Source organism: Pezoporus occidentalis, unplaced genomic scaffold (assembly GCF_034315485.1).
Source record: "Pezoporus occidentalis ecotype Australia unplaced genomic scaffold, CSIRO_AGI_Poc_V1 ctg89, whole genome shotgun sequence".
NCBI classification, from domain to species: Eukaryota; Metazoa; Chordata; class Aves; order Psittaciformes; family Psittacidae; genus Pezoporus; species Pezoporus occidentalis.
In genome coordinates, this window is record NW_026916253.1 from 2713940 (window position 1) to 2733376 (window position 19437).

At 39.3% G+C, this 19437-nt stretch overlaps 1 protein-coding gene across 9 annotated transcripts in view; it reads left to right on the plus strand.

Annotated features, from left to right (window-relative positions):
• Positions 1-19437, plus strand: part of TDRD12 (tudor domain containing 12) — a 38089-nt gene that overhangs the window by 5212 nt on the left and 13440 nt on the right. For all 9 annotated transcript variants that reach the window (XR_009961975.1, XR_009961974.1, XM_062604836.1 and 6 more), the window contains 13 exons: positions 523-578; positions 1923-2008; positions 4704-4902; positions 5486-5562; positions 7131-7189; positions 7952-8012; positions 9130-9234; positions 9616-9801; positions 10264-10417; positions 11208-11332; positions 13257-13448; positions 17376-17504; positions 19240-19351. Coding sequence is in view for 7 of the 9 variants with exons in the window: in XM_062604836.1 (XP_062460820.1) it covers positions 523-578; positions 1923-2008; positions 4704-4902; positions 5486-5562; positions 7131-7189; positions 7952-8012; positions 9130-9234; positions 9616-9801; positions 10264-10417; positions 11208-11332; positions 13257-13448; positions 17376-17504; positions 19240-19351 (1541 nt within the window). In the remaining 2 variants the exon portion in view is untranslated. The remainder of the gene's footprint in view (positions 1-522; positions 579-1922; positions 2009-4703; positions 4903-5485; positions 5563-7130; positions 7190-7951; positions 8013-9129; positions 9235-9615; positions 9802-10263; positions 10418-11207; positions 11333-13256; positions 13449-17375; positions 17505-19239; positions 19352-19437) is intronic.

Here is a 19437-nt window from a genome sequence, read left to right on the forward strand (position 1 = left end):
CCGTCATTGGGAATTACCAGAAAAAGTAGTAAATAGACACATTTTGTTCACGGTGCTGTTCATTTGGTTCACTTTTTTAAAGTTGCAGAAAATGGTGAAGAGTGAACTTGATTTTCTGCTACAGACTTCAGTCTTCAGCACTTCAGTATTTAAGTGCTTGTTCAGAATTGCTCAGTATCTATTAATGCATTACAGAAGTGGATTCTTCCTTTCTTTTGGGTTATTCTGTTTCATTTGTAACCATATTTTATGTAAGCCATCATACCTTGACAAAGCAATATCCAGTAACATCAGCGCGTTTTATTGGTGAGCTGAAAAAATATTATTAAGACTAAAGATGGATTCTAAGTAGGAAGAGTCTGCTGATATGTCTAGTTGATGTGCTTCTTAAGATCTGGTGTGGCTTGGAATAATACCTTTACCTACTTCCAAAGTTAGTTTGCCTTTTTTTTTTTTTTCCTTCCCAAAACTGCCATTTTAATTTTTGGGATGTGAGATAACTGGTTGTGTTTGTTTTCCTAGACCAGCCAAACGATGGGATAGTGCTGCTACATGGTATTTTCAGAACCTTCTCAAAGGTAAATAAGACCTGCCAAAATCATAATTGGCACTATTTTTGGAAAAACAAACTGTTAGAGGAAATGTAGTACTTGTGCTTATGCATTTTATTAGATGTAAAAATGTATATTAAAAAGAGCAGTTACATACACATTTTTGGATGGACTGAATAAGGCAAAAATACTTGAGCTGCGTCTTGAGTACTGTGGGCTTCCATGCTGCGTAAATTTTGATAGTCGATCAGATGATATCTGGCTCTTGGATAGGCTAGATAACATAGCACATAGCACTCATGCAACATCTGTTTTGAACAGTGGAGCCTTTCTGGGTATTTAGCATAAATCATTGCCTCAGCATCATAGTGGGAGTTTTGTACAGAGATGGCAAGATCTGTCTCAGGAGTTTACGCATTCGGTTATTTTTTGATAAGGATGCAAGCACCAACTTAGAAAAGGAGCATCTGTTATGTTGTTAACGAATAGATTAAGCCCCAAGTAGCTACTTAATAAGCTAGAACTGTTTTTTTCTCCCCTGTGTTCTTGTCCCCATGTTTGGTGTTTCAGTAGGTTACCTAGTCTTTTTCATGTAAAACCCTCTGTTCTGCTCATATGCTTCGGCCTGAAAAACTACCTGCTTACTCACAAGTAGAACAAATTCCACATAAAATGTATTTGGGAAGGAGAGGATGAGTTTATGAAAGCAGCATAGGATCTTTAGGCTGATAATTTCACAAGCTAACTGGGACAGAGCAATTCTTTCTGTTTACTTCTCCTCTCATTTAAGTGTGACTGTGCAAAGTAAAGGTTAGTAGGGAGCAATATCTTCATCAGTATTCCCAGACTATATCATAAGTAGTAATACATATATTTTTCTTATTGCTAGCACATCATTATTGTATGCAGAAGTGCTTCAGAATTTATGAACAGAATTTTATCAGCTTTGTTTGCTTGAATGAAGAGTCTAGCCAAGCTGTAAAATTGTACAAATATAACTGCTTTCAAGAAAAGTAAATGTCAGGTTTGGAAAGTATGCATTTTTACTACAGATGGTCAGAGTCTAAAACTAAGACATTTAGTGCAGAACCAAGTCTAGCTTATAGAGAGGTCATTAATCTGTATTGTCTCAATCTTCCATCAAAGACTAAGGCAGACTTCGTTTTTGTATTCTTAATGTTTTACTGCTGTGTTTCTTTATTTTTTCATTTAAAAGTTACTATGTTTGTGCTAGCGTCTCTAAAGAAATAGGTTACACATTTAATTGTGATTTCTATTTTTGTCTATCTTGGGAAGTACAAGTGAAAAATACTGCTAATTTGATTAGGGTTTAATCTTTTTACTTGTTCTTGTGTGTATTATTTTATTTAGCTTCTACCCGTATGACAGCCAAGTTGTGTGCCATAGAAGATGACACATTTGATGTTTTCCTTTATGTGGCGATAAAAGATGAAAAGGTAAAATACTTATTTATCTACAAACCTGTTCATGCACTTTGCTGTGTAAGTTGTAACTTTGATGTTTAAGACTGAAAGGCATTATTTGCAAGTGAGTTTTGTAATTTATGTCAGATACAGTAGATGCTAAATCATAACTTATTAGGAGTTTTGGTTTATACTTCTGTTGCTTGTAAACTTCTGGAGGAATTCCAAAAGGCAGAAATTCCATCTTAATTAATGTGAACCTCTCTCTGGAAGGCATTGACAGGCCATTGGAGTCAGGCAAGTACTTCAAATGGACAACTTTGTGAATTATTTAGCATACTTTTGTACCTTTTTGTGGTATCATGCTTAAAGATGTTTCGATAAGGCAATAGCATAGTAGTATAAAAATAAATAGAAGTTCATGCTTGCTTTTGCATAAGACTGAATCCTCGAACTTTTGCAGGTCGGGGGAATCAAACCAAGCCTAGTTCTGCTTGCCAGAATGTGTAATTTGTGCTAAATCCCTGGTGTAGCTACTGGCAGACTTAAGCAGCTATATGGTAGATAGAAGTGAATGTATCTTAATACTGCTTCTACTTGGAGTGCTTTACCGAGGCTTTTAACACTGGAGCCATGGTCTTAACTTTGAAGATACATACTAATTTTAGTATCTTCTCTTAGAATCCCAATTGTTACTTATCTCTGAACCAGTGGAGTTGAAGTTTTAGGTTTGGTATTCCTTCATTCTCCCAGAATTTGATGCACACTGAATCAAAAAGAAATAAACCAGTGTGACTGACTTAGGGGTTGTTGGTTGGTTGGTTGGGGGGGGCTTGGGGAGGCTTGATTTTTTTTTTTTGGATTTTTTTTAAGGATTATAGAAAACACTAATTCAGGCAGTAGCATGGTGGCTAATTAAGATGGCTAATTAACACCTCTTTGAAGAATGTACGGGAAGATAGTAATGATTTTCCTGTTCTGGAGTTAATATCCTTGTGGTTTAGCCCAGATCGGTTAACTTCTGCATTGCCAGTTGCTCTGCTTCCATTGCTTCAACCACCACCACAGGGCATTTGCCGCCATCCATGAGTCAGTACAGAGATAAAGTACTGGCCACTTTCCTCATTCAGCAATGTCCAAGGCCAGCTGAATGACTTTCACCTCTGCAAACCATCTCAATTCACCATCTGCTTCAGCAGTTTCTGCAGCTTGTCGTAGGGGACTCCATGCAGCTGTCTTCTGTCTCCAGTGCTTCCAAAGCACCGGAGGTGCCCACTGGTGTAAGTGCTTCCCCATACAATCCCACACACCCTGCCACTCATGACTGTCCAGTCTTGGGAAAAATCTCTAGGTAGTATTCTTAAATAGGTGTTTAACCATAGACAAGACCCGAGCCATACCCTGCTTAACTTCTGAGATTGGACAAGATCAGGTCTTCTCAGGGTGGTCACGCTGTAGGTGAAACATAGAGAGCAAATGCAGCAAAAAGCTGGTTCCCAGCAAAGGGAGCAGGATGTTTTCAAGGGCATTGAAAGGATATTCAAGATCTTTAACTTTCCCAGAATCAACTCGTATTACAAATAGCCTTGTGGGGGAACAGAGGGTGTGAGGGCATATCTCTTACGTAGGATGACCCCCTGAGGAAAGGAAAAACAAAGATGTGTAATTGTTAAAAATTCTCATTATATGCATCCTATAGTATAGAGGTGATGACAACACTGGGAATGCAAGACAGACCAGTTTCATGAGTCTATTGTATTGCAAGTCATTACCATGAAGTACAACGAAACAAGAACCGTAGCCCAGGCCCCCCTGCTGGTAAACACTAAAACAGAAATACTGGCCGTAACTAAGGTACAGCATGCTGCAACTCTGAGAGCAAGCACAACAACTCTGAGAGCCAGTAAATCAGCATTGTGACAAGTGATTATTAATCCAAAACAGTGAATGCTTATCACAAGTACAATTAGACCTGCTCTGGTCAGATCTGTCGTTACCTCAACCCTTCATGCCCCACATTGGGTGCCACAAAGAACTGTTGTGGTTTAAGCCCAGCCAGGAATTCAGAACCACGTAGCCGCTCTCTCACTCCTCCCTCTTCTTCCTCCCCTGCACCTGGAGTGATGGGGAGGAGAATCAAAAGAATGTAACTCCCACTGGTTGAGATAAGAACAGTCCAGTAACTAAGGTATAACACAAAACCACTGCTGCTACCACCAATAATAATAATGATACAGGAAATAACAAGGGGAGAGAATACAACTGCTCACCACCTGCCAACCGACACCCAGCCCGACCCAAGCAGTGATCTGGCCCTTCGGGTAACTCCCCCCAGTTTCTGGGCATGATGTGCTGTGGTATGGAATACCCCTTTGGTTAGTTTGGGTCAGGTGTCCTGTCTCTGCTTCCTCCCAGCTTCCCCTCCTCCCTGGCAGAGCATGAGACTCAAAAAGTCCTTGGTCAGAGTAAACATTACTTAGCAACAACTAAAACCATCAGTGTTGTCAATGTTGTTCCCAGGCTGAAAGTCAAAACCATAGCACTGCACCAGCTACTAAGGAGAAAAATGACAGCTACTGCTGAACCCAGGACAATTCAGAAAACATTCACTGGTACTGCTTATGTCTTACTACTGTTGTTTACAGCTTCGCATAAATTTTAAACTAGTATGTGATGGTGTAGGTTATTGTTTGTTGATGCTGATCAGTAAAGATCTTGGGTTTTTTAGGTATGTGTTAATGATGATCTTGTCTCGAAGAACTTTGCTTGTTTTGAGGAAGCTGAAGAGAATACAGGGAGTTCTGCAGATTATCAGGAGAATCAAACCTCATTAAATGCTGAGAGTCTTCCATTGAAAATTGTTAGTCCTGCACTTGCTTTCAGGCCAGTGCTGTTTCAGAAGAAGATACCAGCAAATCTTGGAACAGGTGGGAACCATTCGTGTGGGGAAACAAACAAGCAATGCATTATGTGTCTTTAATTGCATATATTGAACATGGACCTACTGTCTTGGTTTGAGTCCATCAACTGGATCCAATGGTATGCTGGCAAACAGTGCTTATATATCAAAATTTGCAAAGATGATCATGCCAGATGCAAGAATAAAACTTTTTGTACTCTGAGTCAAAGGAAGGCCAAGGTTGAGTTACACTGGCGTTAGTTAATATGCTTAATAGCAGTGAATATTCCTGAAATTACTTGTGGCATGGATCGGTGATGCATTGCTGGGTTTTTTGAGTTTGAATTTATTTGAAGAGAGTTGCTTCTAACATGAGTGTTTACCGTGAGTTGTCTCACAGTGATTCAAGTCTGTCTTTTTACAACTTTCCATCTTCCAGTCTTGTGTCTACTCAGTTCACCTGCTGTTATCTTTACGTAAAGATAACTATTTTTTGGTGGTTCTTTTGCCATTGGGAAATGATACAACTAAACAAGTCAGTTGTAACCCACTGTAAATAAAAATGCTGGCTGTTCAGATAATCAAAAATGTGTATCTGCATTTTTTACTAGGTCTTCCTGTTTCCAGTTCCTCCCTTGAAGACGCACACCAAAGGTTAAGCGCAGATACAGATTTAAATACTGTGCCGGTAAATATTGTATTTTGTATTTAACTGTCAAAAGATGAACTAAATTAAACACATAGGATGGGTTAGGAATCCTGTAGTCATCTAGCTTGTTAGTCTGTGTAACTTATATCTGAGGGACTGGACTAATTCTTGATACAGGTAAAAAAAGAATATTGTACTACAGTTCTTTGGTTTTGTTTTTTTTTTTTAATTGCAGTTACTTAAAACAGTGTACTACAGTCCTTGAAAATGTTGTGCTTCTCTTTGCGCTCTTAGCTAGTTTTCTGAAGGGGATAGTTGTCAACATTACACAGTTTTCTGAATATATAAAAATGTAAATTTCAGTGATTCCCTGAAAACAGAGCAGTCCTTATGCTGTACCATGGTAAACATTCTTTGGAGTCTTATTTGTTGACTTGTGTAATAGTTTAAATCTCTAATCTTGTTTCTTGCTGTTTTCTCTTTTTGTTTGCTATTCTTTTCTGAAACACTTTCAGAAGGTCAGCACTCATTTTTGAGTGTTACATCATGTACCGAATTGCACCATTGGAGGTATTATAATGTCCATGGGGGAAAGGAAAATTAGCTGATGGATTCTAGGCACATAATCACAATTGAGTGTATGCCATCACAGGTCTTCTAAAGAGCCTGTATGTTGTTCCATGTCTTTCTCTTCTGGGTGCTTTAAAAGGAGGAGTTTGCTTTATTATGGCAACAGAGCTGCTACTTCTGTTGGGTGGGGTAAAAAAGTTTTGCAGAAGTTATTTTTTAGTTCTGCTGAGAATTGAAGGATGACAACCACTTCTGAACTTAAGCTGTACAACTTACTAAAATATTTTTGTGAGAATGAGGAAAGTAGTCGTATAGATTCTTAGGGAAGCAGAGCAGGATTGCTTTTATAACCTCCTGCAAACAGTCAGCCGAGGTGCCTTTACCAGCTGCTTGAGTGATGCAGGTCTTTAACCAAGTCACATCTTGTCCATTGATGACTGGTAACTAATGATGAATACTAGAAAATCCCCTGTTCAGAACCAGATGTTTTCAGGGTAACTGTGAATCCTGTATCTGTTACTGGTTACTCCCTTGAGGATTTGTAGTGTTGTTCAGTTTAAGTTCATGTCCATTGCTTTTGTAAGTGTGGACTGGGTAACCTGTTTCTGTTTTTACTCCCATCTGTGGCATGTAAGATTTGCATGATTTTTCTTAATTTTATTGTAAAAATAAAAAGGTTTAATAAGTAATCAGTGTGTGTTCATACTAGCTCAGGTCCACAGTTATGACTATAGCTTGAGATGTGACCATGAACTAATTTTTCTTTTGTGTGGGTGATGTTCTTGTTGTATGTTCGATTCTTAGTTAAGAAAATACTGTCCTGTAACAAGATAGATGGCTTTCTGAAGTTTGTTTCATAAAAAATCTTGCCTTATTCAGACAAACTTAAAATTTGTACAAAAATTCTCCAAAATATTTGGAAAGTCCTAGAGTTGGGTAAGAAAACTGCATTCAACTCAATAAAGAAAAATTTTTTTCTAAAATGTTGCTTTTGAACAGTATTTTTGTACTAAAAAGTGTTTGCCTTTTCTTGGTAGATTGTCAAAGAAGTTCCAGATTTGCCTTTCAAGGAAAATACGGAAGTCCGCACAGACAAGTATGGTGCAGTGTGTTCAGTATTTTAAGGGGTTATGTAATCAAAGACTGAAGAGTTGTAGTATGTTTCTAGTTTATTCTCAGCCATCTGAAAGGGTGGAGGGTAAGAGAAGATGCATAAACATCTTCTTAGATGCTTTTGGGGACAAAGGAAATTTGAAGCTGCTGGTACTTTATCCAGAGTACAATAAAAATAGCAGTTCTTTTTAAATAATAGCTTTGATAACAAGGATGTCATGGTGAAGTATTTTTCTGCAAACTAAACATGTTAAATTGTTTTATTCTTAGTGTGATTTATAAAGTTCTCAAACTTAATGAAATATGACTATGAATTGATTTGTGCAAAGCTTTTTCTATGCTGCATATCAGTTGATGAATATGTAATGAACCCAAACCCTGTTTCTTTTAATGCAGTTTCTAACTGATGCAAAGCTATATTGTCTTCTTTTTTTAAGAAACTATTTTATAGTGCAGTCTAATTCTCTTTTAAAGTTGATGGATCCTCCAGTTGTCTTCAGGTTTAAAAACAAAATAAAAATCCATAGGATTATTTTCAGGTGCCTGAAAGCTAATACTGAATTCTATTTTGAAAATGGTACTATCTGATTTCTTCTTTTATGCTCAAGGGTTTTCCTTCTTGTAATAGGTACTGCATCAAAAATATTTTGAGTGAATTGCTTTATGACATTTTAGAAATATTTGTGATAGTTATAATTCTACTTTTGCATTTATGTCGGATTTAGTATTTGCATGGTTTTCTCAGGCTTCAGCAGTGCTTAAATTCTGATCTTCCGAAGACAAACGTAGTAGAAGATGACCAACAGGTATTTCAAGGACTTTAAATTAAACTTTTTTACCTTCTCTTGTGCAAATGTGTTGTGTATTTGTGGAACGTTGTGGTAGTGTTGGGGCTCCAGGGCTGGTCTTTGTGTGGTCTTTGTGGAAGGAGGCAAGGGGCTAATTCCAGCTGCATCAGTGGCAGGACCCACTGTAGGCCAAAGCTGAGCCAACCAGCAAAGTTGGTGGTACCTCTGGAAAACATGTTTAAGGGCAAAAAATAAAGGGGAGGGAACAAAATAAAGTGGGAGGCAGAGCCAATGCCAAGGTCAGAGGGGTGGAAGAAGCTCAGTGCTGGAGTAGGTGTACCTGAAGGGACTGCAGTCTGTGGAGGACCCATGCTGGAGTGGAGGAAAGAAGTGAGAGTGAAGGAGCAACAGGGAGAAACTGCCATGTTATGACTGTAGTCCCAGCCTTGCAGTGCTCATTGCCGCAGTGGTGGTACTGACTGTAACCTGCACTGATGAGAAGCCTGGCAGTGGGGAAGGAAAGATGTTTTCCTGAAATCTGTAAATGTTTGTTTCTTTGGGTTTGTTTTCCAATAGCCAAATCAGTACTCAGGTATTAATTGACAACAAATGAAGTTAACCTAAGGTTGAGTCTGATTTGCATGTATCAGTAATTAAGTAACAGTCCTGTCTCTATTTTGACCCGTGAATCTTCTTGCTCACTCTTACTGTTTTTCACCCCCATCCCTCTGGAAGGGGAGAATGAGAGAGCAAGTGGCTGTGTGGGTCCTTGGCTGTCAGGCAAGGGCAACTCACTACAGCAAATTTTACTAGTCACTGTTTTTTAATTGTATTTTAATCTTGCTGTAGCTGACTGCTAGTTGTACACAGAGTAGTGCTTTCTCTTAAGTGGTTTAAGGCAGTTGTGTTGAGACAGCCTTGATAAATCTTTCTATAAAAAATAACTAATAATATTTGTCTCACCATCAGTCTATATAACTTGGCTATATGTAAGAGTCATTTAAACATATTTACAGTTTGTTTGACTATTTTTCATCAAAATACCATTTTTTACATACAACAATCGCTTTTTGAGTCATATGTAAGCTAAAACACTTTCATTAAGTTTTGCCTTTGTCATCTGTCATGGTTCCAGAGTTCTAAAAATCTTAGTGAAGAAAGAAACTTAGTCTTTCTTAGCAACAAAATCGAGCCATCATCAAGTCTGGAAACAGCACCACTCTTTCATGAGCTCAAAAAGGTAATGCTAATGTAATATATTAGATTGAATCTCTTTTAAATCTAGTATCGCATCCCAACTTCAGATAACTGATTATTAAAGTAATACCTAATTTTGATAGAGGAATGTCTAGGAAGTTCTTGTGGTTGAATAACTGAAGCATCAGAGAGATGCTGTAAGAATTGTACATACATTCTTCTGGTATATTAGCCATTAGCACTATATTAGTCATGAGATTCAGATTTCAATATAATTAATTCAGCCCAGAATAGCTTTTTTCATATTGCATGTAAAGGACTTTCATCCTGTGGGTCTAAAGCTTTTAAATTGTAAATGTTGTGTTTTGTTACTGTTTTAAGTGCGCAGTTTTCATGTGGAGCTCTTACTTTTCTCTTTCTATAGGAACTTACTCGGAAAAAGTTCTTAGGCCCTAACTTCACAGAATCTTACTGTTGGCCTTCAGTAGCTCGAGGATGTGATGTAGTTGCTCTTTCGTATCAGGGAAATGATCCTTTCATATATGTTCCACCACTACTTACTTTACTGCAGTTGGAAGGTTGCTACAAAGCCTTTACGAACAAGAGTGGAGTATGTATATGTTGGAGTAGTAACAGGTGTTCTGATGTGCAGATGTAGAATAATGATCTGAAAGGTTGTGCATGTTCAGAATGTATACATTTAATGGGAACTTACTGGGTGATCTCTGTAATTACATGATGCTTGCCAGTTTAAGTAAGCCTTTTGCTTAGAGCCTTACACAGATGGGCAACATGAATGTGGGAGTCTAAAACTTATTTATCAAGTAATACCTAACAAGTTGTTAGTGTTACATCACTTTGATACTTAATGAAGCTTTGTTTTTAGGGGGATAGTATGTAGTAATTAAGTGGAAAAATTGTATTGGCTGTTCTAAATATTGTAATTTATTTTTTTAACTTGTATTAGATCACAGAAACAGAATTACTGAGGTTGTTAGGGACCTCTGGAAATAACCAGACTCTGAACTCTTGTCTGATACTATGCTGTAAAATTTTGTATGTATGTATGTAGCCACTAGCACTTATTTTATGTCCTGGGTGGAAGAAGGCACAACTTGTTTTTGAGCTGCTGAAAACATACGAGAGATGCTCCAGACAGTTTCATCCGATGTTGATAATACTTGGGCAGAACAAAGCAGCAGCTAGCAGTGTGAAAATACAAGGCTGTAAGAATACTTTCTATCTTAATTATGCTTGAAAAACAATGTGGGCTGCTTTAATTGCGGGAAATTGTGAAAGAAGCAATTTATACTTCAGTTTCTTGTTTTATAAAGTGGTAATTCTGTTTCTTTAATGATACAATTCTGTAGTGATACATGGAGTTAGTAGTGTATTTAGCATGACTTGGTATTAAAGCTGTTTGAGTATCTGTATGTTCAGCATCTTTTTGCTTAGTTTTGAGTAATAACAGTCTTGAACCAAATTAGTGGTATGGTTTTGCTGAAGATCATGCTGCATAAGGATTAATTGTGGACTGACTTGACTTAGAACTAGATTTATAATAGCTTTATTGATTTATGAGCATCCATTGCTGGTCAGAGGTACTGGGTCAGTCAGGGTTGGAGCTAATTCTCTTCACAGTCTGTATGGTCCTGTGTTCAGGATTTTGAATGGATTTCACTCATTCAGAACCTCTTGGGTATTACCAACTCAGGTCTGGAATATATGCAGGGGTAGAAAAATGCAAGCAAACTAAAAGTGACTGTTGACCAGAAGCTGTAAAATGTAGTTCAGTGTTCTCTGTATTAAATAGGCAAATAAATAAATACAAACATACAAACCCCCCCCCCACAAAACAACAGGACCAAAAAGAAACCCCACAACCCTCCCAAACTTGTGGTGCATCTTGAAAAGCAAATGTGGCCTTTTTAATAAAACTACAAGGTCCTATAGTATCTTACTGATATTCTCTCAAGTTGTAAGTTACTGTTAACATTCTTTTCCTCCTACTTTTAGGTGAAGTAATCGTGACTACACCGTATAGCTTCCTGAGACTGTTTGAACATCACAATTTGTTTTGTCGACTTTGCCATCTTGTTCTTGATGAGATGGAGGTGCTCTTTTCTGATGCTGCTGGACAGGTAAGTGGCTGATATATTCTGCTAAAATGTTGTTCCCGTTGTTCGCAAGCTGTGAAAACAGTGGCACATACTGGAAAAAAAAAAACAATCTTCCCCCTGTGGTAGGGTTGAGTCAGAAAATGGAATGTAAAGAAATCACATCTGTATACTTCTGGCAGAAAGAAGCACTGGGAAGGTGGAGATGTCATCTGTTAAATCTGACTTTGCCTGCTATTCTTGTCCTTTTTTTTGACGTTTTTGGTTGGGTTTTGTTTATTTTTTAACTTAGCTCTGTTTTTCCCTGTTCCACACTGCTGCTCTATTGTTCTGTCTTCATTTGCTGTGGATGGTTTCCCAAGGATTTGCTTTTTCAATTTGGTAGCAGTAGTTTGAATGTAGGTATCTTAAATCTGCTTTAAAGACTTGCATCATCTGTGTGTAACGAGCTTCTCTCTTATCAGTGCTGTTTAAACAGTTTCAGTTCAGGAACCATCTTTATTGGTAAGTTTCTCAGTCTCTGGAGAATGAAAAGCAGAAGTGAGTCAAATAATCAAGGGATCAAATAATCTTGCAAGCAATCATAAAATCTTTCCTTGGGCCTTAATGTCAGTGCAGTCAAAAGCAGAAACTGATCCCAACTCTGAGAATCTTGGAAGAGCAGCAGCATTAAGTTTCAGTTTGACAAGGATGTATATATTGTGTCAGATTTAAAATGTTGACTTACGGAATTGTCTCAAACTTGAATAAGATTTTTTTTTATATTGCTGCTTTTAGGCTTTGTAGAACAGATACTTTCTGTTGGTATTGCAGCATATTACATCAGTGTGCAAAAAAGGCTTACCCATCTTTATTCAGTGTCATAGATTTTATTTTTTTTTTTAATCATTAACTTATATTACCTGTTTAAAAGTTGATAAGACTAAAAGACTGTGTTTCTAGCTGCAAAAAGCTGGAGAAACATCTTAATAGAGATTGCCCAATTTGCTATGTGTGGAGCTGTTAAGTGTGCCCTTGTAGCACCAAAGCAAGTCATAAATTAGATTAAATGTCATCCTTATCCAGTGGGGCATTCCTTTTCTCTGATTAGGCTGGTCATTATGTTGTGTTCCTCTGCTTCTTGAGACAGTGTGCAGGTAGTTTGTAAAATACTGTGTGTGTTGTCTGCCATTTTTGTAGGATCTTCTCAGCTTCTCAAATGCATCTATCTTGACTAGAAAAAAGAAGAGGTGCTCTTTCAGAGGGAAGTGATAATTTGATAATGCTGGGGTTGTTGTGGCTCTTCTAAAGCATTGTGTTGCAGAAATGTCATATTGTTAAAAACAATCATGTCCTCAACAGTGCCAGTTTGGGAGAGAGCTCTTACAATTGTGGCAGACAGCTTGAATACGTCTTAGTATTTTAATATGGTAGTGCTTTGCCAGAAATCCTGATGTGGTTCCATGACTGGACTGCTTGTCACATAGGTCAGATAATGTCATCAAGAATATATTCATTCTTAGTGATTCCCCCCACCCCACTTTTTTTATAAATGGTTTTATGGTAGTTCCCCCTTTGAGGGAGGGGTTACTGCACTGGCAAGTTTGCTTGTCTTCTGTTTGCTTCCTAGTTTTTGCTGACTGCCTCTGACCTCTTGGTTCTGCTTTTGCCTAGGTGTAGCATTTTTCAGATTTGTAAAGATCATTTTCCTGAGATTTTCTTCTCTGGACAAAATCCTCTGTGTCTGTATATGCTGTTCCTCCATGCTGTACTGGTTTTTTGTTCTTGCTTTAGAAGTCGTTCAAATAATAGGACACATACAAGTGCACAAACCAAACACTTTGGTTTGGTATGTAAAATGTGTGGTTTTGAGACTGGGAAAAGTAACATGCTAACAGTTTACTTCTCATTGTTGTTACATACTGTCTGGAATAAGATAAGAGACTAGGAAAGAAACTTTTCTTTCCAGGTTTTTACCATATTAGATTGTTACAAGAAAGCCACTGCTAGTGAAGAGTGGGAGTATTCACCCCATCAGATCATTGCTGTTGGAACTCATTGGAATAAACACATAGCACACTTGATAAAGGAGTTCATGAATGATCCTTATGTTGTGATAACAGCAATGGAAGAAGCTTCCATCTATGGGAATGTGCAACAGGTAAAAATTTGGGTATGATGTCACTTTGTTTACTAAGATGTTTTGCTGTTTGTACTGATCAAGGTCAGTATAGGTGGTTGCTGATAGTTTAAGTGGGTAGTCCTGCAGTCCTAACTCAGGCTGTTCAGGTGCACCTTCCACATATGAACTGAAGTGACTCTTGGAAGACCTCTGCAGGTTAGTCACTGGAAAAGTTGAAGGTGTTTTGCCTTCCTTTGTAGGACTAATGTGAAGATATTCCCTCAAGAAATTAATTGTTTATGCAAGTGAGTCTGAGTTTTATGTGAAGTATATGCAAATGGTACAGTTCATGACCAGAATTTTGCTGAGTGTTTTTACACTTGTTAATTTTGTAATGGCTAATCAGGCAGCGGCAGAACTACAAGGTAAGTTATCCCAAGACAGAGCTCATAAAATACTTGTTTTACTGCTGTGTGCAACACAATACAGAACTTGACTTAAATTTTCAGAAAGTTATTATATGTTCTTAAGTGTCTTCTCATTTAATTTCCAGTCAATGTGGTGTAGCCCTTAAGAGTAATACAAAATACTGTAACTGTAATCTGAATTTTTCTCAAAATGTAATAATTTTGAGAATACGTCATATTACATATCGCAAAATGTAATAATTTAGGGATTGAGAATGTTGGGGAATCCCTAAGACTAAGTATTCTGAGCATGTCATGAAGTTGAAAAAACACCACTTTCTGTGAGAAGTCTAAATAATGGTTTGACAAGACTGAAAATGTCAGTGTTTTGATGCTTTTCAGTTATTAAGAGTATTTCAGGTGGTACAGAATGCTATTCTGTGTGCAAGAGGGTGTGAGGCTTTTTTAGTGGCACTTGAAAATGCCAAATTCAGATTTGTAATTCACCTAAAACTAAATTAATCAAAATCCCACAGTAAGGTTTTTATTATGTGATGAATTTTAATTATACGTGTATCTAGGAGAATTGAATCTTAAAGACAAGATGTGCCACTTACTGCAGCTAGCATTTACTAGGTTCTCTTTGGTAATGTGTAACAGTATCACACAGTACCACAGTATGCTAGAGATTGGAAGGGACCTCGAAAGATCATCTAGTCCAGTCCCCCTGCCGGAGCAGGAACACCTAGATAATGTTACACAGGAATGTGTCCAGGCGGGTTTTGAATGTCTCCAGGGAAGGAGACTCCACAACCTCCCTGGGCAGCCTGTTCCAGTGTTCCGTCACCCTCACTGAGAAGAAGTTTCTTCTCAAGTTTAAGTGGAACCTCTTGTGTTCCAGTTCGTACCTATTACCCCTTGTCCTATCATTGTTTGCCACTGAGTAGAGCCTGGCTCCATCCTCATGACACTCCCCCTTTATATATTTATAGACACTTATAAGGTCACCCCTCAGTCTCCTCTTCTCCAAACTATAGAGACCCACCTCCCTCAGTTTTTCCTCATAAGGGAGATGCTCCACTCCCTTAATCATCTTTGTTGCCTTTCGCTGGACTCTGTCCAGCAGCTCCCTGTCCTTCTTGAACTGAGGGGCCCAGAACTGGACACAGTATTCCAGATGGGGTCTCACCAGGGCAGAGTAGAGGGGAAGGAGGACCTCTCTCGACCTACTAACCACCCCCCTTCTAATACACCCCAGGATGCCATTTGCCTTCTTAGCCACAAGGGCACAGTGTTGGCTCATGGTCATCCTGTCGTCCACTAGGACCCCCAGGTCCCTCTCCCCTACACTGCTCTCTTAACAGGTCGTTTCCCAACCTATACTGGAACCCGGGGTTGTTCCTGCCCAGATGCAGGACTCTACACTTTCCCTTGTTATATTTCATCCAGTTACTCCCTGCCCAACTCTCCAGCCTGTCCAGGTCTCGCTGGATGGCAGCACAGCCTTCTGGCGTGTCAGCCACTCCTCCCAGCTTAGTGTCATCAGCAAACTTGCTGATAGTACACTCAATTCCCTCATCTAAATCGTTGACGAATATATTAAATAATACCAGTCCCAGTACTGACCCTTGAGGCACTCCACTAGTTCCAGGCCTCCAACTAGACTCCGCCCCATAGACTACAACTCTCTGGCTTCTCTCCTTCAGCCAGTTCGCAGTCCACCTCACTACCTGACCATCCAGTCCACACTTCCTCAATTTAGCTGTGAGGATGCTGTGGGAGACTGTGTCAAATGCTTTGCTGAAGTCAAGGTAGACCACATCCACCGCTCTGCCATCATCCATCCACCGTGTTATTTCCTCATAAAAGGCTAAGAGATTGGTCAAACATGACTTCCCCCTGGTGAGGCCATGTTGACTGCCCCTCATAACCCTCTTATCCTTGATATACCTTAAGATGGCACCAAGGATAAGGTGTTCCATCACTTTCCCAGGGATGGAGGTGAGGCTGACCGGTCTATAGTTACCTGGGTCCTCCTTCTTGCCCTTTTTGAAGACTGGGGTGACATTTGCTTTCCTCCAGTCCTCAGGCACCTCTCCCGTTTCCCAAGACTTGGTAAAGATGATGGAGAGCGGTCTAGCAATGACTTCCGCCAGTTCCCTCAGCCCCTGCGGGTGCATCCCATCTGGACCCATGGATTTATGGATGTCCAGATTGCTCAACTGATCTCTAACCCATTCCTCATAGACTAAGGCAAACCGCTCCGTCGACCTGACTTCATCTAAGGTCTCAGGGGTATAGGGCTCTTCAGGACTGCCTGCAGCAGAGTAGACAGAGACAAAGAAGGCATTCAGTAACTCTGCCATCTCTGTATCTTCTGTCACCAGGGCACCCATCCCGTTCATCAGTGGGCCTACATTGCCTCTGGTGTTAGTTTTGTCTGCCATGTATTTGAAAAAGCTCTTTTTGCTGTCCTTGACCCTTCTCGCCAGGTTTAATTCTAAGGAGGCCTTAGTCCTCCTAGCTGTCTTCCTACATCCTCTAGCAGCAGCCTTATATTCCTCCCAAGTGGCCAGCCCCTCCTTCCATGACCTGTAAACTCTCCTCTTCCACTTGAGCATACCCAGCAATTCCCTATTTAGCCACGCAGGTCTCTTGGCCCTCTTCCTTGACTTCCTACGTGTCGGGATGCTCCGATCTTGAGCACGGAAAAAGCAGTCCTTGAATGCCAACCAACTATCTTGGGCCCCTTTACCTTCAAGCAGCCTTGCCCATGGGATTTCCCCTAGCAATTGCTTGAAAAGGCCAAAGTTTGCCCTGCTAAAGTCCAGGGTTGCAATTCTACTTGGTATTCTACTAGTCCTACCACACATGATCCTGAACTCCACCATCTCGTGGTCGCTGCAACCAAGGCAGCCCTCAACCCTTACTGCTTCAACCAGATCCTCCTTGTTAGTGAGGATGAGATCCAGCAGCGCTCCTCTCCTGGTCGGCTCATCCACCATTTGCAGGAGGAAGTTATCATCCATACACTGGAGGAACCTCCTGGACTGTGGCTGGGTTGCCGAGTGGTCCTTCCAGCAAACATCAGGGAAGTTGAAATTCCCCACGACGACCACGGCCTGTGACTGTGAGGCCTCTCTCAGCTGCCTGTAGAAGGCCTCGTCAACTTCCTCACCCTGATCCGGTGGTCTGTAACAGACACCTACAACAGTATCCCCCCTGCCAGCCTGCCCCTTAATTCTCACCCGCAGACTCTCAACTCGCTCGTCATCTGTCCCTGGACAGAACTTGGTGCATTGTAGTTGCTCCCACACATAAAGAGCAGTCCCACCACCCTTCCTGGCTGGCCTGTCTTTTCTGAAAAGGGCATAGCCCTCCATGACTATATTCCAGTCATGTGAGCTGTCCCACCACGTCTCTGTAATTGCCACCAGATCATAGTCTCCTGACTTAACAAAGGTTTCCAACAATGCTTAGTGCTTATTAAAAGGAAGAATTAGTAAAATATGTATACATTACATTACTTACCAGCCCTCTGTTTTGTATGTATTTTTAGGTTGTGCAGCCTTGTGTGAACAGTGAGAGAATTTCTGTGTTACTCAAAATACTGGATTTTACCCACAGTAATCCTCAGAAGGTGCTGGTATTCACTAATTCAGTAAATGAAGTAGATGCGATTCATGAGGTAAGAAAGCATTTAAGTAGAGAAGTGTTTGGGTCTTTTTTAATTGCCACAGTGTAACAAACTAAAATACCTTTTCTTCTGAGAATAAAGGAAGAATGTGAATTTGAAAGTTAGTTATTTCTGCTAAACATAGCCCCAAAAGCTGCCCTTTTGCCAAGCAGAAGAAAGCCTGACAGACAGTAATGTCTGGCAGAGAATGCTTCATTATTCAGTTCTTCACTATGTTCTGTCTGTCAGACTGGAACTTTGAGTTGACTGGACAATCTTTTCAATTGAAAGTTCTGACAGTTTTCTTAATTTTATTTACTCTTTCCAGGAGTGGTATGGGAAAACTTAAGCCACCATATTAAGAAGTTCTGTTCTGTTCTGTTGCTTTCTCCTCTGGAGTATTTGAAATTGTAGTCAACTTTCTCTGATTTGAAAAAAAAACATTTCTGTCATCCTCTGAAAGTTCTACCAGAATTCAGTTAAGATTCAAGTTATAGGGTGTTGGGAGGAAGATAGCATGTTTAACACGTGTTTTCTTAAAAGCTGATACAAAACTGCCACAGAGTTACCTGCAGTATGCTCCATTTTTACACCTTTTTTGTAGCACGGTATAATCAGCATTTCAGGGATGGAGATTAAGACTCCTTCTGCAAGTGTTCTTCAGACATTGTAGCAATGAAAACATGTAACAACATAGCAGTAAAAAACAATCTTTCTGCACTTTGTCTCTTTACTAGTTCTCTAACAGTGCAAAGTAAGAGGAGTGCAATCTGATTTGACTGGGAAGCAAGACATGGGAAGCAGTTCTGTTAAGACTGAATAGGGTGATGCTGGTGATGGGGATGATGTTGCTAAAGGCGGCAAGCTATGAGAGTATTTTGACTTAAAATTTTCAACTGTAGTTCAGGGATGGGATAGCAAAAGGATATGGACTGGATTGTTTAGATGTCATAAGAAGACATGTCAGTCCTGAAACATGGAATGCATTCCCTTCCAGACGCTGCAGTAGATCTTGTGATATTTAAAGAATTATTCTTATGTAAATGTTGATGTGTTTAGAATGTTTGATCTTTGACTATAGTTAATGGAAGCAAATATGGTTTGTCTCACAACTTTGACATGTTTTCCTTGAATATTTGGTATCAAGCGTATCAAAACCAACCCCACCACTGCATAAAGAGAGTGCTTGCTGATGCTAAATAAGCATTGAAGCTGTTGATAGTAATCCTTGTGTACATCAACTTCAGATATCTTAAATAATCTACAAAAATATTTTGTTTAGTTCATTAGACATGCCTGTTTATCAGATAATGATTTTGTAGTGATTAATTTGTAAGTATTGAACTAGAGAAATACATAAAGCCTTTGAGAATACTACATTCATGCAAAGTAAGTATGGGTAGATCAGTGAGGAGCTTTTAGTGCTTTTTCTGAGAGACTGAAACATAAGCATGCATGTTGTTAGAATCTGCTTAGAGAGGACACCTTAGTGGTGGGAAAAGCTTATGTTTAATATATTAAGCCATAGAAACCTGAGTTTTTAGTTTGTTTTTATACAGGAAATTAGTATAAATCTCCATAATCTTGAAATTTTCTTTTCATATTAGCAACCTACATTTCACACTTTTACATGTCTTTTTTTTTACAGTAGCTAAGGTATGCTAGATACTAGTAAGATATACTGTTTATTAGAGTTTTAGAGCAGTTACTGCTGGAAGAATGTGTACCTTTTTACTTTGTCATCCAGGCACTGAAGAGCACCTCAATATTTTCCTTGAAAATACATAAAGAGAGCAATTCCAAGTATATCTTAGAGCAGTGGACAGAAAAGTATAATTCTGGCAGTCCTGTTCTGCTAGGTGAGTGTTTTTGTGTAGTTGTGATTATGTCTTCATGGTCTCTCATGGTTCTGCACTAAGTATTTAACACTAGGTTATTTCATCAC